Here is a 27,998-nt window from a genome sequence, read left to right as displayed (position 1 = left end):
AAGGTCTCCCCTTAAGGGGCCTTCTCCAGGCTGAACCAGCCCAGCTCTCTCAGTCTGTCTCCAGAGCAGAGCTGCTCCAGCCCTTGCAGCAGCTCTCTGATTTCCTCTGAACTTGCTCCAACAGCTCCTTGTCCCTCTTATGCTGGGAGTCCCTCATGTTGTTTTCTCCCTCCTCGGGACTCGTACTGCAGCGATACAGGCATTCAGCCCATGCTGATGTACTTTTTTTTTCCACAAGAGGGAAACCATCAATTAAGGCCTGTAGATATTTCAGCTTCCCTAATAATTTTCACTATCAAAGAACTGGCAGCAGCTGTTGCAGTTGCTAAGGCAATAGTCTGGAATAGGAAACCTTCCTAGTTTGTGTAGTAAATTTAATTATAGTGTGGGTTTCTTCTGACTTGGCCATAGAAGGAGTTTTTTGGTCACAGCAGGAGTAAGTGCAGTGTTTCGTACAAAAGGTTACAGCTCTAAGGTTAGGCTGAATATGTTGTAACAAGTGATTGCGTTGTTGTTGAAGACAAATGCAGTTGAAAGTTTAGTTACTCAACATATTAATCTTTCAAAAAGAAAGTAGTTTAAAATAAGGTGTTGTTTCCCTGTTATTTTTCCTTTTTCTTTCCCCTTATTTTTCCCTTTCCCTTTATTTTTTTGTTTTCCCCTCATTTTCCCTTTTCCCTTCTTTTTCCCTTTCGTGTTTTCAGGCTTTCCTGAATAACCAAAGATGTTAGAAATGCATTTGGTGTTAACAAAGGCAGATTTTTTTTTATGACTTTAGTTTCAAAAACTAAACAACTTGAGTCTAAAGACATAAACATAAGAGCTAATGATCATGTAGCTCTGTTGCGTGTCACACTTCGCACCCACAGAAGCTGGAGAAGCTTGAACCCAATTTGCAGGCACTATGAAATAATCTCTTAAGGTACAGTGTGTTCTTGTGTCTCAGCTTTTTTTAAAGAGTAAGTATATATTTTGCAGTACATACCTTAAAACAGTACTCTATTGTGGATGAGGGGTGGACTGGGTAAAATAAAGTATTCTTAAGGCTCCTTTGCCTGATAAGAAAAGGAATACATTTCCTGTATTATTTTTAACTTCTTTACATAGAAATTCTGTCAAGAGCATTGACGTTCCATGCTGTAAGGAAAAGTTTACATTAAAATATATAAATATTCTCAGATGCAGAAGTCAGCAGTAAAGGTAAAATATGAGCTGGCCACATGAGGCAGGTCCAGTTGCTGCTCTTTGCAGAGAAGCACGTAACAGTACTAATGTAAAAACAGGATTTTCTTCCAGCAGGAAGCTGGGCACAGTTAGTCTAAGATGTTTGTCAGCAAATCTTATTCTACATTTGTTAAAATATTGCTGTAAGTGCCAAGCATAATTAGAATTCACTCAAACTGAAGTTCCTTACAAGTTAGGAGGCTATTTTTAAACTGTTCAGAAGCCTAACTAGGGATGTTCTATTTTCTTTGGAGTATTTCTGAGCACCTTCCCTGCCAAAGCTTGCTCAGAAATAAGCCTTCTATTTTTATCATGGGTCAGATGCACAGCCTGTGCTAATTAACACAGCTGCATGAAAGGCCTTAGATACAGCCTGACACAGAAGCTGCTGCACTACACAGACAATCTGGGGTTGTTGGGTTACATGACAAATGTGTGAACGCACTTGTAGGGGTCCCAGAATAATCTTATGTATGTGAGGGGATGGCAAAATGCAAAGTAGATTGAATCTTCCACAAGCTGCATTTCCAGCAAGAGCTATATTGGACATTACAAAACTGAATTTATTTCCCATAACCCTAAGTTTTCTCATGGGATCCCAAGTTGGTGAGGAGTAATTATAACGAGGTGAATGGGAATTCCAGCTATCAAGAGGTGTCATGCCATATCTGGCAAAGAATATCTGCAGCACCGACCAGTTTTGTTTTGGTTTTTAAAGGGAGCTTTCAGAAGTAGAAGTGAAATGACTGTAGTTGCCTGTAGCTGGGAAACTGATGACTCAGACCCTATTCATGTTGTTGAAAGACTGTTTTATGAGACCTGTCAGAGCTGTGGGTGGACCTGGAGAGGAGTTTGAAGGCAGACTTCATGTGCAGCAATGCCTGCAGCAGTGCCTGATGAGTGTCCCATCATATACCACTAATGGCATATCCTTTTGGAGTTGTTCTTTAATCTTTGGGTGATGAGGCTGCAGAAGAGGTGAGGGCAGGGAATTTCACCATTTCTTTTATCTAAGGAGGTGTACTATCAGGTCTAAAAAGAACTGCTGAAGCAGCACTCTTGCCTTAGATGGGGAAAGAAAGTGCTGGAGTTTGCTTTGACCCTGCTATACCCCTGTGTGTAACCGTTTGTAACTAGTGACATTTTCCCATCAATAACAAAAGGGTATATTCCAAACTTGATGAACAAGACTGGAGCTGCATAGCTCCCATGAATGCTAATAGGAATAAAGCCTTTCTCCATCCTCTTGTAAGTTACTTTGCATATCCTAATAGTGCATTCTCAATGAGCAACAGGGTCAGTGTTAATCACTCCATGGTATTCCAAGAGCAACTTCAGGGATCTCTATCACATTCCTGTTGGTCGTGTTGTATCTAGTGTGGCTTGATCAGAGCTAAGAAGTTAAGCATGCACACAGAAATATTAAAAAGATCTTAAGGAAACAGTGGAAATGTACTGTAAAGGAGATGTTGGAGGCCTGATATAACTTGTTAGTCACTTTTAATAAAATATGCATATTTATATCTCTTTCTGCCTGGAAATTCCATATATGTCATGGGTCACCTTATAAGCCTTTAAATCATTCTATGATTTGGGGCCACAGGGCTAGATTTGCATTTAGATAACCAGTGCCAAGTGTCTAAATGTATACGTTAATTGTTTGAATGACACAATAAGCTATGACTCATTAAAAATATTCACACAGAAATAAATATACAGCTTTTGTCTGTCTCTGATTCCCTGCTTAGTACTGGGGGAAGATACTAAAATTCTAGGAAATGGTAATGTCAAGATAGATCTGCAGCTCCAATGGAGCGCAAACAAAGAGTGAAGTTACTAAGCAGTGCCTAAGTGCAAGATCTGTAAAGTGAAGTTAGAGGAGCTATTTAAGGACAGAAGTATAGAGGAAGCAAGTATTTCCATGTATATATTTAACTATTTGTGTTGTAATCTGGGCCTTGATCCTCAAAACTTGCAGAAACCCCTTTTTAGTTAGCAGAGTTCCAACTATTCCACTTTAAAATGGGTTAGAAATGACCACAGAATTTAATTGTTCAGTTTAGTATTGTCATGGCTTTAATGAGACTAAATGAAAAATTACCTGTGGATACAGACTATTGCTTCCCAGTTTCGTATTTCGTGTATTTGCTGCTACCCTTTGGTTACATAACACAGATTGGTTACATTTTAATTATTTTTACTTAAATCTAATATGTATTCTTAATAGAAACGTGGTGTGTACCTTCCATAACCCAGCCAGTAGGGTGCATTGGTTCTTTGAAACTTAGTTTCCAGCAATCTGTTAAGAGTTGCGTATTTGCTTCTGACTCACATTTTGCTTTTCTCAGTTCAGGCATCCTCTAAGTAAGAAAATCCACCAGTGAAGCCATTCGGTTATGGTAGAGACAGTATGCAAAAATGGAGTGTAGACTCCTGAAACTTTATTTCAGGTTATTCACAGACAGAGTTTGCTGTAAGATTCTGAATTCCTATTCATATACCTGTATTGATGAATATGTTTCTGTAGTGTGGTAACTGATGTTCATTCTTTTTTATAGACTGTCATAGATTCCTTCCAATTTTAGCTGGATGCATCTGTAATTAAGTCCAGGAATAGCTGTTAGTTTTTGATACGTATTCCTTAAGTAAAGTAAAGAACCCCTTCTGTTCTCATCCTCTGTTTTTATCTGTTAGAATTTGTGTGCTGTAATTAAGGCTTTCACTCTTTTTTAATGAATTAAACACTTGAGTTTGTTAACTTTTGCTCTCTGCTTTCTGTTTCTCAGGTTTTGGGAATTTTATTTGCTTCCTTCCACCATGCACTTCAGAGTTGTTTTTAAAATGTGGACATCAGAACTTCATGCAGTTTCAAATATCCACCTGATTAGTGCTGCATACAAAGGTAAATGGTGCCCTCATCCCAGCTACTTGTCACTAATCTACTGTTGATGTATCTAAGGATCACACTAACTCTGTTGTGGGTTTTTTTTGTCCTGGTCACAGCATCACATTGGCCCACTTAAAGAGAGCTGCTTCTCTGCTAGAGTTTCTTCAGATGAGAATGATCCAGAAGATTGTTTGTAAGGTGTAACGTGTATTTTTAGCTTTGAAGGTATTCAGCAGTGTTAAGATGACTTGTTTTAATAGAACTGGCTTACCAGGTGAGCTGTATCACTGTGATAGTGTAATTTCCTTTCTGCTCATATTGACATCACAAAGATCCAGCTGTAATTTCTGTATTTACAAGGAGAGAGTGTTGAAGAGCAGCAGACCTATTTGTAAGCCGTGTTGAACCTACATGATAGAAGTATTTTGATTTGTTTATGATGAAGTCTATATTTTGTTCAGAATATTTTACTGGAGAATGTTTTTTTTTTGAGACCTACCAGCTGGTTTTTAATCCAGTGTTCAACATTGCACTGCTTACGAGCATTGCACTATGTTTTTACCCTGTGGAAATATGATTAAAAGCAAGTCCTCCAACTATTCAGTTCTGTTGCACCAGCACAATTACTGTCCTTTACATTTATAATCTTTCAGAATTGAACCAAATTGCACAGTTTGTAAAAGATCACGTATTTTCTTCCATTAATTTATTTTGCCTCCTTTTAAGTAAAAATCCCACATCAGCCGTTGCATTTATTTGGCTAGGTTTGCTGTCAAGCTGCATGTATAGTCTAAACTTCCTTTTGTATCTTTGGAGTTGATTGTTACAGGTATGTAAAATGTAGTTACTAACCTTGCCATTGTCTTGCCAAGCCAGTGGTTTTCCCTTATGTCTTTAATCTTCCATAATTTATACAGTGTAATTTAAACTGTCTGCTCTCTAGTTCCCTTTTCCATAATCCATGTACTGATTTATTTGTAATTTTGTTTCTGATTGAATTTTTACTGTACTATTGCACAAAGATGGATACTTATTGAATGTTGGGGTTTGTTTTTTTGGTTTTTTTTTTCTTGATTATGGAATATTGGCCTTTTCTTACTCTAATAAACTCTCTTCATTTTGTAAATAGAAAGCTTAAGGATTTTGATGGTTTTTCCCCTCACAGGAAGGAGTTGAATGTTTTGTGATATTTTTTAAACTTTGGGATTTCAGCTGTTGGCCTCATTGTTACTGATAATTTGGCTTTGCTGATGGCACAGCTATGTAGGTGTGTTTGCATCTTCATGGATGCAAGACCTTTCCTTGATTAGAAGCCCAATGGCACATGGGTTTTTACTGTGGCTGTATTCTGTATTGGTACACTGCTACCTACACCCAGAACTGAGAAAATCTTTCACTGGCAAACAGTCCTTTGATGTCATTCCAGCGAGTGTGAAAGTGCCCTTGCACAGGCCCCAATATGCCCATGCTTTCCTGTCAGCTGCAGCCTCTTCTCCCACCCTTGCACTGTTCTTCCCATGTGAAGAGAGGTCTACAGGCAAGTGAGGGAGTTGTCTGAAATACCCTGTAGTTACTTTCATCTTTTGTTTTAAGCTCCTCATGGCTGAAATAGCGGGGTATGCTGAATAGCTTGACAAAAGGGAGACGGAATAGTAGAAGAGAGTGGGGGCAGGAGCAAGGAGACTCTCTCATGGTAGAGGATCTGATGCAGAATCTTGAAAATCTTTAATATAGGAGGTGCATCTTTAATATATGGCATTCACAGCCTGCTATATTGATAAATATTTGAACTGTGTATTTAAGGTGCCCTCAGTTTTCACCAATAATGGCATGTGAGTGTAAATTAAACAGCTGAATTAACAGTCTCTGTTCCTGATAATAGTAATAGTGGTGGTGCTGTAACTGTAAACATCTTGCTATGCTTTATTTCAAATTCTCAATATAAAGTTGATAAGAAAAATCTGTCATGTACTATAGCTAGCTGTAATCTACAATATGTATTTTATCAGTACAGAGTTTAAGAAATGGCTGTGTTTCATAAAAACATACTGGTTTCAGTTGTGCCTTATAATTTTAAGATAAAAGTACTTGTAAAATAAATCATCCCCTTCCACTTTTTTAAGCATTTAAAGTATGATTAAAAATGTCCTGTGTGTGACATAAATAAGAGAGTGGTCAGTAGACACAGAAAGTCTTTTGATGGGAGCATTTTCATTAATTTTAAAACAGATTCACTCCACCCCTGTTTTCTTACAATTTTTGTCTTTTCTGTTTGATTCAGCTTCTATACTGGCAGCAGAATGTGTCAGAAACCTTTCCATTCTTTCAGTGAGTATCAGGCATGTTAATGTAAATACTTTATGAGTAATCTGCATGTCTCTCCATGAGGAGAGATGGTAACGTAGCCCACATGACATTAGTAAAGTGTTTACAAGGTATTAATATGCCTACTATGACAAGATGTATTTAATGGGAGGCAACAAGGAATTTGTTTTATTAGCTTTCCTCCACCCTCAAGTAATAAATCTTAAAAGCTTCAATATTGATTCAATGAAATGAATGGCTGAATCATTCTGTAGAGGCTGTGACAAGTGGACAAATGCTTCCATGGTTACATTCTGCTATGCAGTATGGTTACTGAGCTTTGTTGGTTTCCTCCCTCTGCCATTGAACTAAAATAATAAACCACAGGGAAGCACCACACATCATGGGCATAAACTGGAAACAACTTTGAAAGATCAAGTTAGCTGATCTTAGACAGATTTTAAACAATATGGGTTTTATTGATTTATACTCCGTATCCTAAATGTGCATTTCAGTACTTTCTCCTTTATGTATCACTTTCTCATGGAATGTTTTTATTTCTTATCTGGATCACCTCTTGCTTTTGATTTGCAATGCCATAAATTAAAAGGCTGTGTGAAAGTATGTTTCATAGTAGTGTTACATGGGTTATGTTTAGTATCTTTTATATCAAGCAATGTTACTGCATTTATGCAAGCTTCTTCAGTACCTAGATGATAAATAACAAACCATGTATAGAACTTCTGTGTGTTTTAGGGTGCTTTGCAGTATAATGTAATGAAGTGGTTTGATTTTCCATCTCCTTGCATCCAATATACATGGATTTCAGGGGTCATGGGGAAGAGGGAGATAAGAACATGATGTCACATTTAAAAAAATATAATAGTAATGGCATGAAGTTACTTAATTAGACTAAAAATGTTGAAGATCAAGCATTACATTAAAAGAAGGAAATTGCGAAGGCCTTAGATTTTGTTCAGGACAATGTGTATATGAAATTGATATCGAGAGTAGCTGTGTCTTTTTCCGTTGCAGACCCACTCTGAAGAGAGCATGTGTTATCCTCTGTATTAGCAGCTGTTGGATTGTATTTATTTTTCTCCACGTGCTTGACAGTCCCCAGGATCACTGTCTCAGCATCAGAATGTTAAGATGTTCCAGTGCCCCTTTGTAGACACAGTTTTTCAGGAAGGATGTATGCCAGGATTATCCCTACAGCCAGGAAAACAAATTCCTAAGTGTGGAGGATAGATACTTCTCAGACAGAAATTCAGGCCTTACAGCTTTTCACTGGAAGCTCTCTGTTATTATGAGTACTTAGTTCCGCATTTACGCAGCTAACATCTCTTTGATCTCAAGGAAAAGTAAGCAACAAATGAGTAAGGACTTCAGTGTTTTGGTTAAAGAATTTCAGAAGAGAGTCAACTCTTAAGTTGAAGAACATAGGTTGATTGTGTTTCCAAGCAATTTCTTCCCCTCATTCAAAAGGGAGTAAACAATATAACCTACCTGAGAATTGGGAAAGCAAGTTGTGTGCAGCAGCTGGAACCCTTTTGCTGACTGCTTCATCAGTCAGAAGTATTTTTTGCGGACTAAAATTAAAAGCAATCTAGATGCAAGAGATTATGGAGAGCTTTTAATGTTTTTATTATGCTTTACCTTCAGAAAACTGCATTTTTGGTAAGCATTCTTTTTCAATTTGCAGTCTTGTACTTGGTGTGCTTTGAAATTGTGTGTTCTGATGGATGTTTTATGAGAAAGCCTCTGGTTTCTTGCATATGCTATCTACATTGTCAGTGACATGCTGCAAATGAAGAGCTGGACACACTTGATTGGAAAAAACAGGGCTGCAGCTTTATTTAGTACCAATAACGGCACAAGAGGAGCACGCAGACAGTTCTTGCCAAGCTCTCATCTTGCTGCTTCTCCTTGTGACCTTCCATCCAGTAAGTGTCCACTGCAACTTGAAAGGAGCCGCTGAATGTTGTGAGACCAAACCATCTCTTCATAGATGGCATTCTTTTTGTGTCAACATAGTGACACATTAACTTGTTCCATCTTTTACACTTGAACGCATTTAAATTAACATTTTCTGAAAGTCATCTCATTTTTTGTGAATGTCTTGTCAAACGTGCAGCTAAGTTCAGTGATAAAAAGATTGTGATCTTACAAATACCATTTCTGCCACAACATTCTGTATGTTAAAATGTAGCAACCTCCTGTGAGCAGGTGCCCGGGAACATTTACTTTTTTCCCAAAGTATTTCCTGATAATAGGATGGTTAACTGTTGCCAAGCTGATCACAGGAAGCATGAAAAAAAATCATGTTTGTGCATCAAGCACAATCTGTTTGGAAGTTCTCATTTTCGAGTTTTTCTAAATCATGGACATGTCTGAAAAATAGAGGGTCAAACCCTGAATTTGTCTTCATATATCTGCTCATCAGCCGGTCCAGCATAAACTGCTGGTCAGATGCATAATGCTCAAATTTCATCATCCAATCTTTTGAGATTATTACTGCTGTTTGTGTTTGTCTGCCTCATGTTCCTTCTTGTGTTTGTTCATTCATCTGTAAGCTGTGAGATAAATTATAAAATCATAGAATCATAGAATAGTTAGGGTTGGAAAGGACCTTAAGATCATCCATTTCCAACCCCCTGCCATGGGCAGGGATGTCTCACACTAAACCATGTCGCCCAAAGCTCTGTCCAGCCTGGCCCTGAACACTGCCAGGGATGGCGCATTCACAACTTCCCTGGGCAACCCATTCCAGTGCCTCACCACCCTTACAGTAAAGAACTTCTTCCTTATGTCCAATTTAAACTTCCCCTGTTTAATTTTGAACCCATTACCCCTTGTCCTATCACTACAGTCCCTAATGAAGAGTCCCTCTCCAGCATCCTTACAGGCCATCTTCAGATACTGGAAGGCTGCTATGAGGTCTCCATGCAGCCTTCTCTTCTCCAGGCTGAACAGCCCCAAATTTCTCAGCCTATCTTCATACATGGGAGGTGATCCAGCACCTTGATCATCCCTGTGGCCCTCCTCTGGACTTGTTCCAACAGTTCCATGTCCTTTTTATGTTGAGGACACCAGAACTGCACACAATACTCCAGGTGAGGTCTCACAAGAGCAGAGTAGAGGGGCAGGATCACCTCCTACGACCTGCTGGTCACACTCCTTTTGATGCAGCCCAGGATACAGTTGGCTTTCTGGGCTGCTAGCACACACTGAAGCTGTCTCATGTTCATTTTCTCATCGACCAGCACCCCCAAGTCCTGCCCAGGGCTGCTCTGAATCTCTTCTCTGCCCAACCTGTAGCTGTGCCTGCGATTGCTCCGACCCAGGTGTAGGACCTTGCACTTGTCATGGTTAAACTTCATGAGGTTGGCATCAGCCCACCTCACAAGCGTGTCAGGGTCCCTGTGGATGACATCCCTTCCCTCCAGCATATCAACCGAACCACACAGCTTGGTGTCATTGGCAAACTTGCTGAGGGTGCACTCAATCTCACTGTCCACGTCACTGACAAAGATGTTGAGCAAGACCAGTCCCAACACCGATCCCTGAGGGACACCACTCATTACTGTTCTACTGGACATTGGGCTGTTGACCGCAGCTTCTTGAGTGAGGCCATCCAGCCAGTTCTTTATCCACAGTGTGGTCCACATATCAAATTGATGTCTCTCCAATTTAGAGATGAGGATGTCGTGGGAGACAGTGTTGAATGCTTTACACAAGTCCAGGTAGCTGATGTCAGCTGCTCTACCCGTCTCCATCAGTTCCCTAGCCCCATCATAGAAGGCCACCAAATTGGTCAGGCAGGATTTCCCCTTAGTGAAGCCATGCTGGCTGTCACCAAGCACCTTGTTGTTTTTCATGTGCCTTAGCATGCCTTCCAGGAGAATCTGCTCCAAGATTTTGCCAGGCATGGAGATGAAACTGACTGATCTGCAATTCCCTGGGTCATCTATTTTCCCCTTCTTGAAAATGGGGGTTATATTTCCCTTTTTCCAGTCATCAGGAACTTTACTTGACTGCCATGATTTCTCAAATACGATGAACAGTGGTTGAGCAACTTCATTCACCAGCTCCTTCAGAAGGAAGTTGTCTTCCATGCAACCAGGGAACCTCCTGGATTGCTTGTGCCAGGCCATATCGTCCCTCCAACAGATATCAGAGTGGTTGAAGTCCTCCACTAGGACAAGGGCCTGTGAGCGTGAGGCTGTTCCTATCTGTCTATAGAGTGCTTCATGCACAGAGTCCTCTTTATCAGGCGGATCAAGATCAGATCCCCACAGTAATGTCCTCCACTGCTGTTCTCCCTCTGACCCTGACCCACAAACTCTCTGTTAACTGATCACCTGTCCCCAGACAGGGTTCCATACTCTCCAGCCTATCACTGACATAGAAACTCCATCTCCCTGTCTACTGGGCCTGTCTTTTCTAAAGAGCCTGTAGCCTTCCATTCCAACACTCCACTCATAGGAGCCATCTCACCATGTTTCTGTGATGTCAATGATATCAATCCCTGTAGACATGCACACATCTCTAATTTCTCTTTTTTATTACCCATACTAAGGGTGTTTCTATAGAGGCATCTGAGCTGAGCTCCAAATGAAGCTGGCTCATTGGCTGGAGTGGCTGAAATATCTCTGCACCTCTCTGAGCATTTGTTATAGGTGTTGGTACTGACTGGGTGTATTGGGATGGAATAATGCCCCCCTCCCCCCAACACATCAAGTTTAAAGCCTCCTTGACCAGTCTGGCAAGCCATCTACCAAAACCACTCTTCCCATACCAGCTCCATCAGCCTTCAGTAGACCTGGCCTCCCAAATTGACTTCCATGTTCTAGATACCCAAACCCTTGACTATGGCACCACTCTTCTAACCATTTATTAACCTGGCCAATCCACCTTGCCTTTTTGAGGTCCTCTCCTGTATCCTGGAGAATTGATGAAAAGACCATCTGAGCTCCGGAGCCCCTAACAAGCTCTCCCAGGGCTCTGTAGTCTTTCTTACTGTTCTCCAGGCTACTGGTATCTATATCACTAGCACCCACATGGATCACTAGAAGTGGTAATAGTCAGTGGGACTTACTAGAGCAGGCAGCATCTCTGCAGCATCCCTGATCTGAGCCCCTGGTAGGCAACACACCTCCCTTGAGACTGGGTCAGGCTGACAGATGGGTGCCTTTGTTCCTTTCAAAGTAGAGTCCCCTACTACTACGACCTGCTGCTTTTTCCTGGCAGCACCAGTAATGACCTTGCAGCACAAGTAGTGAATTTAAATTAAATTAAAGACCTTACTACTAAAGCATTCCTCGCTCATCAAGAAGGATATGGAGCAGTTCAGGAAACGGAGCAGCACAAGTACGTGGTGCTACTGAAGAGGCATTGGGTGACTCCTGGCTGTGGTGGTGCGTTTCTCTGTCGTGGGGTGGCTGGATGGGTCTCCAGGGAGTGTAGTGAGTTGGCAGCAGGAAAGTGATCACAAACCTCACTCATTTCACCTGTTGAAGAAGAGGCAACGTAAACTTGATCATCAGTGTGCAGAAGCTAATACAGGCTGGTCAGGCTCTGAGGTGAAAACACCCCTTTGGTGTGAGTCTTGGTCTGTTGTGCCCTCTCTCCAGGCGTGTCTTTTAGAATAGTTCCTTGCAGGCTGTGCTGTCAAAGTCATGTTCTGTAGTTCTGGCCATTGTGTCTTTCAACGCTGCCAGTTACAACTTCCCCCCCCCCCCCCCCCCCCAAAGAAGGAGAAAAATGACTGCTATAGCTGAACCCAGGACAGAATCACATTGAGAAGAAGTAATCAGAACATGGAGAACGCATCCTAGACATCCTAGACATCAGACAAGCAATCAGTTACCTATACGGAATCAAATATTGAACTACAGCCACACAGGGAAGAATACAAGTGCCTGTGGTGGTCTGTAATGTTCTTAAAAATGGTCTCTTGCAGAAATGCTCACCACCATTGACCATTATTCAAAGAAAATAAGCTTTTCAAAAAAACAAGCAAAACCCCAGAAAACCCAAACCACAAAAACCCCCAAACCACAAAAACCCCCAAACCACAAACCCATTCACCAAAATCGAATTATTTTCTTGCAAGAAAAGAGTCTTTATTTTGTCAACTGCTCAGTGAAAGGGGGAGAAAGGTTAGCATCAGTATTCTTGGTATGCACTAGAACTACTCAGAACATCGTCTGATGGATGTTACGTATTTCTGAAGTGTTGTGTCACATGGGAAGTGATTCTTTAATAAACAGGAAAGCCATAAAATTAACTTCTGTCTGGTGTGTTGTAATTAGGATCTGTGAAAAAGTGATGCACATGCCTAATGTTCCTCATTGAGTAGTGCAGCTGAAGCCAAAGCCCCGGAAAAGATGTGGAAATCTGTACAGGACCAAATTTTCAGAATTCTCAGAATCTTCTTGTTTGTTGCTTGCATCCAAACAAATATTTAGCCTAGCATTTTGAAGGCACAGGTGAAAAAAAAAATCTGAATTTTAGTGGCATTTATAGATATTCAGAAGAATTCATTGTCAGCATTAATTTTTGCGTTCTAATATTAGTGGATTAAGTTTGCCATACCTGTGATTGAAAATCAAATGGTCATCATACATCATAAGAAATTTCCTTAATAGAAACAAAAATGTGAACAAGAAGAGAAAGTAACTCCCTTCTGAAGCCCTTTATTTGGATTTTCTTTTTCATGCTCCTTTATATCCTGTTCCCTTCTCAGGGATTTGTTTCTTCTTCTAACTTCCTCTTCTCTGCTCTTTCCTTTCAGATCATGCCAATAAAGGGGAAAGGCAAGATTTCAAAACAAACAAACAAACTGGAGTCCATTGATTCTATTGCTGCTGCTTTCAGTATCAGTTTACTCGCAGCAGAGCCATTTTTTAAGTTGTGGAGTTTTAATGAATTCAAAACAAAGGAAATCCAAACAAAGCAAGAATTGAGGGGCATACTTAGTAGACCTTATTTGCTGCTTTTGTTGAAAAGAGAAATTAAGGCTGAACTGGAGGCACAGGTCTCTGCAGTGCCAGGTCTATTGCAGGTCCAATACCAGGCCTGATGATTTTTTGTCTGTGGTGTTTGTTAGAGCTGACAGTGCTGTGCATGAAGCATGTTGAGCCCTTAACAGTGCTCATGGAGTGTCTGTCCTGTGTCAGTCACCAACAACCTTCCAGCACATTGGCAAAATCCCATGGGAGCTCTGTCTTGTCGCCCTGTGTAAAAACAGGATGCTCAAGTCTCTGAAGTAGTGAAAATGAAAAAAAGTAATTGAGAAATCCTCAGGCACGGGGAGAAAACATGGAATGTTTGAGTGGGAAAGAGTTGTAAAAGCTACAATCATTTTGGATCTGAATGCTGTTTTGTTGAAAGACTCCATGAAAGTAGATATGTGAATTAGTGAGCCCACATCTGAGTTCTCACTCCTCCTTCGTTTTCTAGCTGTAGTAATTAGCAGCATTAAATGTGCCCAGGTCTGCGGTAGTTGAGAATTGACTGTTAAGGCAGCCCCTCTGTTACTGAGCTGAGTTGGTGGGAGCCAAACTTCTCATAGAAACTGGCCAAGAGAAGGGCAACATGAAGTAATTTATGTAAAATTTATGTAATTTTATTCCATAATGCTGAAACACCATTATGGAATAAAAGGTAAAAATAATCTTACCCCTCAAGTATCCCTTCTACCTGTTGATCCAGAGAGGAAAATCAATATGGGATCTAGATTGTGAGGCTGAGATAGGAAAATAATAACAGTAGGATATTGAAAAACATACTACTTATAATGCAAAATATGGCAGCTAATATCAGGGACTTTTAATGACTGTTTCTTGTTCCCTTTTCAGTATGGAAAAATGGAAGCTGGTATATGGGAATACTGCAAAATAAAGTACTGATTAAAAATACTGGCATAAATAAGCCCAGGTGGTGCAAGAAGTTACAGACATACAAACACAGATCACAGATGGTCATACATGTCTACCTGAATTCCATTTGGGTGCACAGCATGACTTTTTTAGGAGAAAAAAGTACACTTGTATTTTTAGGGGCTTTTAAAAAAGGTATTTTATGATTCTGCTTGGTGAGTCATTCCAGTGGGTTGTTCCCTTCACTCTTAAGAACTGGAGGGTATGCTGATTATTAATGCCTACTTTTGCATCTGCATATTGGATTATCTGTGCCTTTATGTGTTGTGCTGCAGATTTTTGTTTCTCCACTTTCATTTTCCCTGCAACTATGTACGGAGATTCATCTCACCTAACATTAACCTAATATTGTTATCCAAGAATGAGGTGGTAGTCTAAGAGAGTTATTTGGACACCCTGTTTACTCAGAGAGAAACAAGCACCTCTCAGAGGTAGTTCATCCTGGCAGTGACCAGGATTACACTGGATGACTGATTTAGGTGAAATACTTTTTACTTCAAAGTACTGCTTTTATTTTCACAAGTAAAATACTTCTTAAGGTCTTTGAGTCATTTACTCTGCAGTTTTTCAAACCTTTTATCATTCTCTAGCATCATCTTTGTCCTTTCTTGTTTGTTCAAATTATTCCCGATTTGTGATCACCCTAACTCTGCAGTGTTTGATGTAGTGACTGGTCAAGTGCCATCAGAAGGCAAAATCTTCCAGATCCTGTCTTTTTTTTTTTTTGGCTTTAATACTTCTGTGCTGTATTCCTCCCTTTTATCCTCAAAGATTGTATTAGCCTTAGCAGAATCCTCCCTCTGTGATTTCTATCTCTCTGATTGTTTTTTTTCCATATGCTACAAATAAATCAAAAACAAAGCAAAGGAAGTTAATTTGAAAATATGACTTTTCAAACTATATCAAAGCTAAAAATCTTTCTGCTTTCACTCAGTGCAACATCCAGTTTTGTTCTTAGCATTTCCCTCTGTGCTTTTTGTAAATGCCCTGTCTGTGAAATAAAGCTGTGAGTATTAATATCTAAAATTAGGCTGGAATTATATTTGGCTTTTTTTCTAGATACTTATATGCTAGTACAGAATCATAGAATGGTTCAGGTTGGAAAGAACCTTAAGATCATCTAATTCCTACCCTAATGTGTAGTAAAATAGGCATTTACAGTAGGTTCTGTGTATTCAATACTAACAAGCAATATGGGATTTTAAAAAATACATTTGTTAAGTTTCAGTTTGATGGATGTTGGTTCTTACACTGCTGTAGCACTGAGTCATGTCAGAGGCATGATTTATAGAGCTATCTGTGAGCACTGTTTTGACAGAGTGGTCTGAGTATTTGGGACAAAAAAACCCAATGACAGGATCCAGCAAGCTCAAAGTACCTGATAAGTGGTTGTGTACTATTGTAGACTGGGAATGTATTGGGAATGTATTGGGAATTGGATCCAGCCTGTCCAGAATTGATCTGGAAAGTCATTTGGACTCCGTGTTTACTCAGAGGAGAGAAATAAACACATTTCAGAGGTTACCCGGGTAACTATAGACCGGTCAGCCTCACCTCCATCCCTGGGAAAGTGATGGAACACCTTATCCTTGGTGCCATCTTAAGGCATATCAAGGATAAGAGGGTTATGAGGGGCAGTCAACATGGCTTCACCAAGGGGAAATCATGTTTGACCAATCTCTTAGCCTTTTATGAGGAAATAACATGGTGGATGGATGATAGCAGAGCGGTGGATGTGGTCTACCTTGACTTCAGCAAAGCATTTGACACAGTCTCCCACAGCATCCTCACGGCTAAATTGAGGAAGTGTGGACTGGATGATCAGGTAGTGAGGTGGACTGTGAACTGGCTGAAGGAGAGAAGCCAGAGAGTTGTAGTCTATGGGGCGCAGTCTAGTTGGAGGCCTGTAACTAGTGGAGTGCCTCAAGGGTCAGTACTGGGACCGGTCTTATTTAATATATTCATCAACGATTTAGATGAGGGAATTGAGTGTACTGTCAGCAAGTTTGCTGATGACACTAAGCTGGGAGGAGTGGCTGACACGCCAGAAGGCTGTGCTGCCATCCAGCGAGACCTGGACAGGCTGGAGAGTTGGGCAGGGAATAACTGGATGAAATATAACAAGGGAAAGTGTAGAGTCCTGCATCTGGGCAGGAACAACCCCAGGTTCCAGTATAGGTTGGGAAGCGACCTGTTAGAGAGCAGTGTAGGGGAGAGGGACCTGGGGGTCCTAGTGGACGACAGGATGACCATGAGCCAACACTGTGCCCTTGTGGCTAAGAAGGCCAATGGCATCCTGGGGTGTATTAGAAGGGGGGTGGTTAGTAGGTCGAGAGAGGTCCTCCTTCCCCTCTACTCTGCCCTGGTGAGACCCCATCTGGAATATTGTGTCCAGTTCTGGGCCCCTCAGTTCAAGAAGGACAGGGAGCTGCTGGAGAGAGTCCAGCGCAGGGCAACAAAGATGATTAAGGGAGTGGAGCATCTCCCTTATGAGGAAAGACTGAGGGAGCTGGGTCTCTATAGTTTGGAGAAGAGGAGACTGAGGGGTGACCTTATAAGTGTCTATAAATATATAAAGGGGGAGTGTCACGAGGATGGAGCCAGGCTCTACTCAGTGGCAAACAATGATAGGACAAGGGGTAATGGGTCCAAACTGGAACACAAGAGGTTCCACTTAAACTTGAGAAGAAACTTCTTCTCAGTGAGGGTGACGGAACACTGGAACAGGCTGCCCAGGGAGGTTGTGGAGTCTCCTTCCCTGGAGACATTCAAAACCCGCCTGGACACATTCCTGTGTAACATTATCTAGGTGTTCCTGCTCTGGCAGGGGGATTGGACTAGATGATCTTTCGAGGTCCCTTCCAATCTCTAGCATACTGTGTGTATACTGTGTGTGTGTAATTCATCCTGGCAATGTCTGGATTAGACTGGATGGCTGATCTAGGTGGAATGCTTTCTACTTCAAAGCACTGCTTTTATGTTTATAAGTAAAGTACTTCTCAGGATCTTTGAGTCTTTTACTCTGCAACTGTCCAGAATTGATCTGGACAGGCTGGATTGGTGGGCTGTGGCCAATGGTATGAGTTTCAGCAAGGCAAAGTGCCGGGTCCTGCACTGAGGTCACAACAACCCCACACAATGCTACAGTCCTGGGGAAGAGTGGGTGGAAAGCTGGTCATGGAAAAGGATCTGAGGTTGCTGGTTGATGGAGCTGAACATGAGCCAGCTTGTGCCAGTCAGCCAAGAAGGCCAACGGCATCCTGGCCTCTATCAGCAATAGTGTGGCAGCAGGGCCAGGGCAGTGATCATCCCCCTGTACTGGGCACTGGTGAGGCCACAGCTTGAATCCTGTGTTCAGTTCTGGGCCCTCACTACAAGAGAGACATTGAGGTGTTGGGGCGGGTCCAGAGAAGGGTGATGGAGCTGGTGAAGGGCCTGGAGCACAAGGGTAATAAGGAATGGCTGAGGGAACTGGGGGATTTAATCTGGAGAAGAGAAGGCTCAGGGGAACCTTATCACTCTCTGCAACTGCCTGACAGGAGAATGGAGCCAGGAGGTGGCTGGTCTCTGCTCCCAGGAAACAAGGCATAGGACAAGAGGAAACAGCATCAAGCTGCACCAACAAAGGTTTAGATTGGATATTAGGAGCAATTTCTTCACAGAGAGGGTGTTCAGACATTGGAACAGGCTGCCCAGGGCAGTGGTGGGGTTATTGTCTCTGGAACTGTTCACAAACCGTGTAGATGAGGCTCTTACTGACATGGTTTAGTGGTGGCCTTTAAGGTGCGGGGGCAACTGTTTGACTTGATGACCTTAAAGGTTTTGTCCAACCTAGCTGATTTTGTGATTCTGTGATTTCCTTGGGTTTGGAATCAATGCATTTTTAAATTTTGGTGGAGTGGTTTCAATTTGTACAAGATGCATTGAGTGTGGGAGTGTTAGTGAATCTAACTGGGCTCAGCTATGTGACATTGTGCTGCTGCTGTATTTGTTTGCAATTTCATTTCCACGTTTTAAAATCTAGTTAGCTGTCTCACAGGACCTGGAAACAGACTGAAGGCTGTGTAAATGGGACTAGATGAAATTCCATCAAAAGTCAGTATTTTCTATGTTTTGGGGCCTGGATGTATTAACATTTATGGCATAACTAAAAAATTAACCATTAAATGGGGGAACTGGGAAGTTTAGGTCCAACACTGGCAAGGTCTAAGTGTCATCTTTGTGTCTTTGTATGTCTGACATGACTCAGGATTCGCTTGGAATGATGGTGGTCATAATATGTGAATTTGATATTAGATAGAAAAATTGCTGAGTCCAGAATACCCAATCTGGGAGTGAAAATCATTTCTCCCTGCTGAGCACTGAATAACTGTGAATTAAGATGCATGCCCTGGTGCAGCTGAAGAATCCAAAATCTGTCATAATCCACTACTAAACCCTGCCAGTTTTGCTGCCTTCTGTAATAAAGCACCACAGCCCTGGCCAAATGGAGGGACTGCCAAAGAATTGCAGTGAGTGGAGGGGCTAGCTGTGTCTCAGCTGCAACAGGGCAGGGGCAATTGCTTGGTTTGAAAAAAAACTATGTCCTCTTGCATCCCACCCACTTTTATCTCTACAGCAGCAGGAAGGCAGCAGGAGTCAGGGGAGGGAGGAGAGTGCTGGACGCTGCACGGAGCAGAGGGAGGAGTAGGAGAGGGGAATGCATAATGCGTGAGTGACAGAGTGTGCAGGCGGCTGACTGAGTCCACAAGACGCGGATGTCCACATCCCCGGGTCTAGGTAGGTTTGCTGTCTCTCTGTTGTGGTGGTTGTTGCTTTGGAAGCATCCTGTATCCACTGGAGGGATGCTAAGGGTCAGCTCCAGGGTTCTGCCAGCAGCACCTGTTGCAGAGGGAAAGGGTTTAACCAGGGCAGACAGCGAGTGTGTCATGTCGCTCACCCGTGAGTGGCTGCTGGATGGCGAGAGTCTGCTAAGGTTTCTGTTGTTCCAGCAGCTCCTTTTTCTGCTCTGCACAGCAGGGCAGGTGGAGACAATAGTCTTTCCAATGGAAAATCCTATTCGTGGGATAATATTTGGATGAAACTCAGTCTGAAGTGTCCTGGTTGGTAATTTTTAACTCTCTGAAAAATGCACAAAGCTTTAATTTGAGTGTTTAAATTAGGTGAAAATAAAAGAATTGGAGGAGCTGTGCATGCATTGTGTATTGCAAAGGAGAGTTAAAAGTAAGGATGAATTTTTCAAATCATCATCTCATGACAAATGTCTTTTAAGTGCATTAATAACTAAAATATGACATGTAAGTGATTACAAGTTTGAAATATGGCTTGTGCTTCTTGCTTTTGATATGCTGATTCTTTATAAGACATTATGTAATTCACTCTGGCTAGCCCAGATAAAGTTAAGATCAAATGTATGCAGAACTGCTTGCCAAACATCCATCATTGTTTTTTAATGAGGCTATAATTGCTTTGTACTGCAAGTGTGAAATAACATGTAATTTTTTAAAGAATATTATTAATTATATAGAAGCCAAAAGTGTTTTTTCTGATAATACTTCACATACATTTTCTCAGTTAAATGCTAAGCATTTTGAGAGCCTGCCTTCAGGGCGGTTCACTAGCTGAAGGTAGAATGTAATATATGTAGTTCATTTGTCCCGTAAGCCTAAAACACCTTTTTCCTACTAAGTATATTGTATTCAGTGTGTCTGTGCAGAAAGGAGAACCAGATTCCTGAGGAAATAATTTATGGCAGTATAGGCTTAGAACTAAAACGGCCAAACATTTGATAATGTAAAAGTTAACATATTCAAAGGGTGCTTGATTTTTAATTTCTAATTTGTTGTTATTATTAATATTTGCTATTGATTTCTAACACACAGTTTTGTGCTTTACTGGCTTTCTACTACACTTCTGTGTTTCAATAGCGTTACATGAAGAAATCAATGGTATTTACTCAATTTGCGTCTGACTGAACTAATTAACATTGATAATGGGAGCACATGCTTAGTAGCTTGTAGCTGTGGTCTCTGTCCTGGGCACATGGAAATCAATGGGAAAAATGGTATTTGCTTTTGTGAGGGCTAGTGCTGGGCATCTTATTTGTGCTGTCAGCATTTTTAAGGCTGAAAAATAGTACTGGATGAGTTTTAAAGAGTTGATACTAGTGAATGAGATTGATCCTTAGGCATTCAACCTTAGTCATTCAAAAGTGCAATACTTCCCTTGGAAATTGTTGTGAGCTTTATTTGAATGACAGGCTCAGAATTAGGTCTAAATAATAATCTGTTATTAAAAGCTCTAGTATACAAGATATTTTGTTATTTAAACTTATTTTTCTAGCTTTTTTTTTTATTTGCTTTAGGAATTTCATTTAAAAAAAATGACAGTGCTTAAGTCTGCAAATGTTTACACTCATGTTTGGTTTAATGCGAATATGATGACTGAAACTGAACTATTGGAAAAGCTATGAAAGCATATACCTTCGGTTTATAGCACTGAATAAAAATACCCCTAGAAAGGTCTGTAAGGATCTCAGTCATGGGGTACAAACAATTTACAGCAACTTGGGGGAATAATAGAGACAACCCACAAATCATCTTTGATTTCATTACAAACTGCCATAGTTGTTGAGAATTACATTATGGTAACAGTGAGGTGGTTATTAATTACTGTATTTTTGAAAGTACGTAGCAATGGTCTGTGAGCTTAAAAAAAACTTTTATTTCTGAGTGTTTCATTGAAATCTTGATAGAAAAATATGTCCTTACATCAGACATTGCAGAAGGGGAGAATTAAAATTCTTCTTAACTACATCTGAAGTTTTTAGCCTAAGCTGGTTTTGGAAGCATCAAAAGAGTAAACTGTGTGTCCATCTCTTGCTGTCATTTGAGGTAAGGTATCTGATGCAGTTTAGCTTTATTTTATTGCTGAATAACTGTGCTCTCTGATATTTTTTTTCTTTCTTGGCCAGCCTCTTCCTGTGTGTTTGTGGTTTCGGGTCAATTTAGTTGTTAATTAAGAAATACAAATGTGTAGGTACATGAGAGAAACTCCAAAGAGTACGTTGAAGTTCTTTGCTTAGGGAGTATTACGCTCTGACTTCCTACAGATATAATCACGTGCATAACTATTTTTACACATGTAAAGCTATCAATTGGTTTTCCTTGTTTGTAAAAATTTTGCTTTTGTTTCAGCTCTACAGGACTGGCATTTATGTATAGTCACTGTTGTGCATAATGGTGAATATAGCACTTCTCCTCACTTAGGAATATGCATACATAGTATCTGAAAACTTTTTTCCATGTGTTTTAAGACTCAGGTTCTATATAACATCTCTGTCATGAAATCAAAGCTTGCAAAACTATTGCTGTCAATTGTAGGCATTTGTCAAAGTTTCAGAAATCCAAGAATTATATCTAATAGGAGCTGTGTTACTGTTTCCTAGGAAAAAAAAAAAAAAAGGATTGAGAGGAGGAATCAGTGTTACAGGCTATTTATCTTATTCCAGGTGAAGACACACTAGCTTTTTTTACTCTGAAAAAACCTACTGAATCACAAATGATACTGTTTATACAAAACCTCACTTCTCTAAGTCACTGGAAAATACTTACTGCAATAAACATGTTTGAGACTGATTTTACTCCACAGTGAGGACTGTTTGCAGAAGGAATTTGGAAACTGTGAGTTCTGAAATACACTTAAAATAATAAAGCATTGTTTCATGGATTGGCTTATGAATATTTCCTATAAAGCTAGTTAAAGGTGTTTAAATTCCTTTCACTGAAACAATTTGTAAGTCCAGACTGAGGTTGCAATTCAGATAAAGTTGTACTTATTTATTAACAGGTTTCTTTGACAGGACAGAGTTCTCTGGCAAAATTAAACAAGAGGTGCTTTCCATGTTCGTCACAGCTTTTGTGTTTGTGGATTTTTTAGCAAGTTGAAGACATAATTTCATCTAGAATGTTATAGCAATATTTTTTTATCTACCAGGCAATTTTTATTTGGTTATCTCGTTTTGTATCCACTACAGATTTACTAGCTAAAGTACAGTTATGATTTTCATTTTCAGATGGCAAAAGAAAATTCCTTCTCCTCAGGCACTTATCTTGGACTGGTCCAATATGTTGCTGCTCTGAATTCTTTCAAGCTTTGCTTCGTTAAGGATTTAACATGGCCTTAATTCAGCCATCTGCTATGGGTTTGGCAGATCAAGAGATCTGTGGTATTGGTCAGAGCTTTAGAAATTTCCCACATTTTTAAAGGTTATGAAAAGAGCTACCTTTATGAACAGATTTTGAGTAATTCTCAGCAAGACAATGGTGTAGAAGCGGGGTAAAAAAATGCACGGCATTCTCTGAAGCACAGGGTCCCCTGTCTGCCTTTAGCTTTGCTGACAGGCAATTAGCATTTTAACCAGCCAATTTGGTTACATGCAATGAAGTACTTGGGTTTGTAATTTGCTGGTTTTTGCTTGGTGCTGTTGAGAACTAGCTCTGCGTAATCCTCTCAAAGCACCTTTCTTTCCAGCATAGTTATTGTTGCTGGTCTTAAATAACTAATCAACAAAGAGATTTCCTTGTCTTGAACTACAGGGGGCCTTAGAAGAATGAAAAGAAATACCCAGTTAATAAGGGAATGATTATAATTATTAAATAGTGATTATTAAATTGTGACATAGGTTAAAATGTTTAGAAAGCCAAGGAAAGCACAATAAATGGTGAAGGTAGTGTAAGAAGTCTTTGAACCCAAACAAATTTTGCTTGGGGAGTTCTCTTCAACATATAAATACTTTATCCCATGTTTTATTTACAAAAGGATTGTACAGATTTAAGGGATTAATTCACAATATAGATTAGGGTGAGGGCCCCATGCTAATCATCTGCTCAAAAATGATACAAATATATTTTTATTTCCACAGAAAGAAGGCTTTTAGGGGACATTGTAAAATACAGATCTGTAATAAACATTGTTTGCTGCAGTTGGATTCAAAATTGGACACATTTAACTGCAGAAATGAAGATTGATTTGATATACATCTTAAACTTTCATGTTTAGTAATAGACTTTTACGAACTCAACAGTAACGCACTGACACAATTTTTGTAATGATTAGGCAACGTATTAAAATTCTGTTTGGCTCATACCTGCGTATTAGCTTGTAAGAACCCATAACAATCCACTGTGGATAGCAGTAATTCTTCTGGTGGATAGCGGTAATTCTTCTGCCAGTGTACCTGAAATTATGCCATCTAATCCCCACCAAGGTGCTGTAATTTGCTGTGATATACCTTACTGTTGGTTGTTTTTATTTTACTTGCAAGATTATGTGTGAAATTCAATTGCAAAACAGGTTGTTGTATTTTTGGTTTAAATTATTAGAAAAAATAACCACTATACTGCAAAAGCCCGTAATTACTTTTTCTTACATGCTATTTGTTCTGGCCATAGTACAGCATTTAGAACAAGTACTAGGTGTTTGAAACTATGATGGTTTTTTTCCTCAGCTCACATGTAACAATGTATAAAGTAAGAGTGTTGAGGACATGGGAGAGCCCTTTGAAGCAGTGATACAAGTGGAAATTGTAGCAGAACTTCATATCTTTACTGAAGTAAAATAAATGGATGGGCCTCCCTGAAGCCTGCAGACCTTCCTCAGCTGGATTTCTGGTTCTGTATCTGCAAAAGCCAGATCTTGTGGCAGTCTCAGTTGTGCAGTTACAATAAGCATGAGATGAAAGTGCTAAGCAGCTTTGTGGCTCTGTTGTTTGGTTTTGGTTTTGTTTAGTTGTGAGGATTTAGGTTTTGGGTGGTTTTTGTTGTGTTTTTTTTTTTTTTTGTGTGTGTGTGTGTAGGGTTTTTTTTTGGAGGGGGGAAGGGGTGGTTTCTTTTTCTTTTTTTTTGTGTTTTTTTTGGTGTGTTTTTTAGATTTTTTTGCTGTCGTTTTTTTTTTGTTGCTGTTTTGTGGTTTTGTTTGTTTGTTTGTTTTTCTTCCTTTTAATCTGCTTGCTTCTTTGTGCAAGAAACTGAGAGGGAGTATGACTGTTCATAGTGTCTCAAACCCTACTTGAGCAAAATGCCTAGGTAAAAACCCTGCTAAATGACTTCTGTTAGTGAAATATGTCGGCTCTTTTCATTAGAATGATATAGGTGGAAAAAAATTTCCAGTGTGGAGCTGAAAACTAGATTTACTTTTTGCTTAAACCTATACTATATGTTAAGTGGAAATATTCCAATATATTGTTAGTTTGTTTGTTTGTTAGGGGTTTTTTTTTCAGTATATAGTGAGAACTGCATATATATGGTTTCTTATAATTGCATGAGATAAATTAGACATTCTGCTGCTGAAATCACTGTTGCTTTATTGGTACAAATTAAGGCAAATTCAGATTCCTACTGGTGTATTTCATTAACATTTGTTAATTAGTAGATTTCAGCCAAAGTTTGTTTACATTAGTCTCTGATCTGTGTTCTAAATATAAAGTAACCTTAGTAACTCCAAGTCCTATTACTAGAACTATCCTGGGTAAAACTGATCTGGACCTTACATCTAGTCAAAATGATTGTCTGGTTCTCTGACCACCAAATTATAAAGTAACTGCAAATATTTGTAGAAGAGGCTTGTGTTCTTTCTGCTTGCTGCTGGCAAACAGCAGCAGTAGATTCAACACTGCTGAAGGGTTTTGCCCTTTTTCCCCTGCTCAGAGTGAGGATAGTCAGGGCGGATGGTTATCTCAAAGCCTTTGACATTATCTGGCTTAAGAGATAAAATTTGCTTCTCCAGTGGCAATTACATTCTTTAGAACTTAAAATTTAAGGATAAAATTTAGTTCCACTCAAATTCTTCTGAGGAAGCAAAAAGAAAACTTAGAAGGGGTACTGTGGTCTTATTAAACTTTTTACCTCTCAGTGACCTCCATTAACAGGATGAGGTGATTTGGATTTCTCATCAGGCTTCTGACTTGTCCTGGGCTTGCAGATTTAGTATTTTCAGTATTGGTTCTGGCTGTGATGATAGATTTACTTTTATGACTAGTAAGTGTAAATACAACAGCAGGCAGCTTCAGCATCTTTTCTTCCTTAAGAAAAGATACTGAAGAGACCATGCCTTTTTTCAAGGGATCTTCATTGAATAAGCAAGAGTTTTCATGTGGAAATGTTGTTTAGATTACGTTAAACTTGCCATTCCCAGTGATACATACAGTCATAGACAATAAGATGTTTGGGTTTTGCTATAAATATTGCAACAGTTAGAAAGCAAAAGGTCCTGGGTATCGTTGACTGTTGTCAGTGTCATTAATCTCAAATGCAGATAAATATTCTTAGTCCCTGAGGTTGCTCTGTGATGCTGTTCTGTCATGGTGGTGGTAGTGAGTAGGTAAGTTGGCACCTGAGCCCAAAAACGTCAGGACAGTGAAAGCTGATCAAGGGATTTTCAGCACCCAGCAGTCTGCATCTGTGTTTTTGTTAGCACTTTCCAGTGTTAGTAATAAGAAGGGTGATGGTGGGCAGGTGTCTGGAATGTCTTTGTAATAGAGGAAGATGGAAAACCTGAGAGATGAGCTGGAAGCACTGGCATCCAGTGGGACTGAATGAAGTGTGTGGAAACTGGTGAGACAGACTCCTGCCTCAAAGGCTGCAACTATTGGTGCAGTCCAGAGGTGCAGACAAAGTGGTCCTTTTTGTGACTTACTGTAATTATCATGCTTTATGCACCTTGGAGCAGATTGAAGGCAAAAAGGAGGTATCGGAAGATATTGTTTTAAAGCGGTACCTTTGGAACACTCTCTTTTCCAGTTTGTGTTAGGGACTTATTCCATATCTGAAACAAAAACCCAACCCCAACCCCAAAGAAGAAACAACCACCAACAGAGCAGACTTGGATAATGCCCACTGTCCAGTGTTAGTTTTGCAAACACAGCTATTTTGTCCTCTGCATATGTGTGAACTTAGAGGGAAAGGAAACCCCAGTCTGAAATAAAATACTTCTCTCTCAATTTAGGATCATGACAACATGGAAAGGAGAAATTTAGTAAATCACGTCTTTTATAATTCTGTTTTCCTAGATTGTTCTCCAATACTATTGTAAATTTCAGTGGTTCTGAGAATACTTAAAATACAAATGCTGTATATATGTAGGGGTTTATTATGCATCTACAATAGGCGCAGCAGAGGCAATGACCTTGTGAAACTTCTTGCTCTGTGCTGTTCTTGTGTACCACAGAGAATCTCCTCTTTACATATGAAAGAGCACATGGTATCTCTCTCCCATTGTATTCAGCCAAAGATGCTGCTGGGTGCTGACATCTCTGCTGTGAATAGACTTCTCTTTGGCAACCATTGATAGCTGTAATGCTGTACTCAATGCAGAGTACTAGGCGTGCCAGTTTTTGAATGTTCTACTTGGCTGGGTGTTTGTAACCAAGGGGAGTAGACAAGGACAGGCAGTGAAAAGTGCATGGGCTTTACACATGCTCTGCTGCACTGTGTGGACTTCAGCAACCTACACCGAGCTGTGCGAAGGTAAGCGGTAGTAATCTAGTTGTAGCTACTAGGTGAGAGAGGTGCTGCTTCATCATACCTGCTTGTTTCTTCTCCTTATCAGCAGTGGCAGAGGTGCAGGGTACTTAATCCCTGATTCCATCTGATTCTTTCTTAGAGAACTCCCCTTTCTTTTAACATTCTCCATTCTATATCTGGCATCTTATGCTCATTTCATTTCAGGTTTGGAATCTCCTGCAGCCCTTTCATTTCCCTTCTTGATTCCTCCATGTGCCACTAGCCTGTAGGTTCCTTCATTCTTCAATGAAAAGGGCCAGGAGATCTTTTAATTCTTAAGTGTTTTTATTTATTAAGCATGGAAACCAGTGTAAAAAGCTGCAGAAAAGACTTCTCATTCTTTATAGAAGTCTGCAGAAAAGATCTCTCATTCTTTATAAACTTTAAAATTTCACCTGAAATTTGTTACAGAAACTGAGCAGAAAGGTAAACTAATCTTGCTTATTCATCAGTTATGAGAAACACGTTTCATACACCCACCTTCCCTTGACTCCCACTGGGCAACACATAGAAATGGTATTCCCATAATTTGTGGCATTACTGTGGAAGTTACTGTGTGTAATCAGTATATTCTTTGCTGGTTTCTACACTAGGATTTGGGGAATTCCCCTCAGGGAAACACAGATGCTCTTCAGAAAGTGCCATAAAATGCACTCAATCCCGGATATTCAGTCAGAATCCTGAGTTAGATTTCTTTACCTTTTTTAATTATGTGGTTGAATGATGTGAGTTTTAGACTTCAGATTCTTTAATACCATTAAAATGTCCAGATAATTTTTGAGACATATCTCCTTTTGTTCCTGATTCCAAAAACTTTTATTATAAACCCTTACAAACTAGGCCTCAGTATGTAGTGTTGCTTTAAACTACCACAGATCCTACACATCAACTACAACTACTTTGAAAAGGCTTTAGGCAGAACATGATAACAGAATAGTTGGGCCGTTGACTTGTACATACCCTGAAGGTGTAAAATACTCCATTGCTGCTTGTTGTTTCAGATACATTGAATGACTTTGACTCATTAATTAATTTTAAAGCTTGACTGAATATCCTGGATTGAGAGAACTGAACGCA

At 40.0% G+C, this 27,998-nt stretch overlaps 1 protein-coding gene and 1 long non-coding RNA gene across 2 annotated transcripts in view; both read left to right on the top strand.

Moving 5' to 3' along the window:
• Nucleotides 1–5: 5 nt before the first annotated feature.
• Nucleotides 6–14,213, top strand: LOC134156816 (uncharacterized). The gene is made up of 3 exons (XR_009962078.1): nucleotides 6–4,126; nucleotides 4,228–6,439; nucleotides 13,215–14,213. It is a non-coding gene; the product is annotated as an uncharacterized LOC134156816 (long non-coding RNA).
• A 4,568-nt stretch (nucleotides 14,214–18,781) lies between these two features.
• The window catches only part of ADGRV1 (adhesion G protein-coupled receptor V1), a 293,458-nt gene continuing 284,241 nt past the window's right edge, over nucleotides 18,782–27,998 (top strand). The window contains exon 1 of the mRNA XM_062605211.1: nucleotides 18,782–19,140. Coding sequence (XP_062461195.1) covers nucleotides 19,119–19,140 — 22 coding nt within the window. The 5' untranslated portion in view covers nucleotides 18,782–19,118. The remainder of the gene's footprint in view (nucleotides 19,141–27,998) is intronic.

Source organism: Pezoporus occidentalis, unplaced genomic scaffold (assembly GCF_034315485.1).
Source record: "Pezoporus occidentalis ecotype Australia unplaced genomic scaffold, CSIRO_AGI_Poc_V1 ctg90, whole genome shotgun sequence".
NCBI classification, from domain to species: domain Eukaryota; kingdom Metazoa; phylum Chordata; class Aves; order Psittaciformes; family Psittacidae; genus Pezoporus; species Pezoporus occidentalis.
Note: the sequence above shows the minus strand (reverse complement) of the source record. Positions and strands in the feature narration are given on the sequence as shown.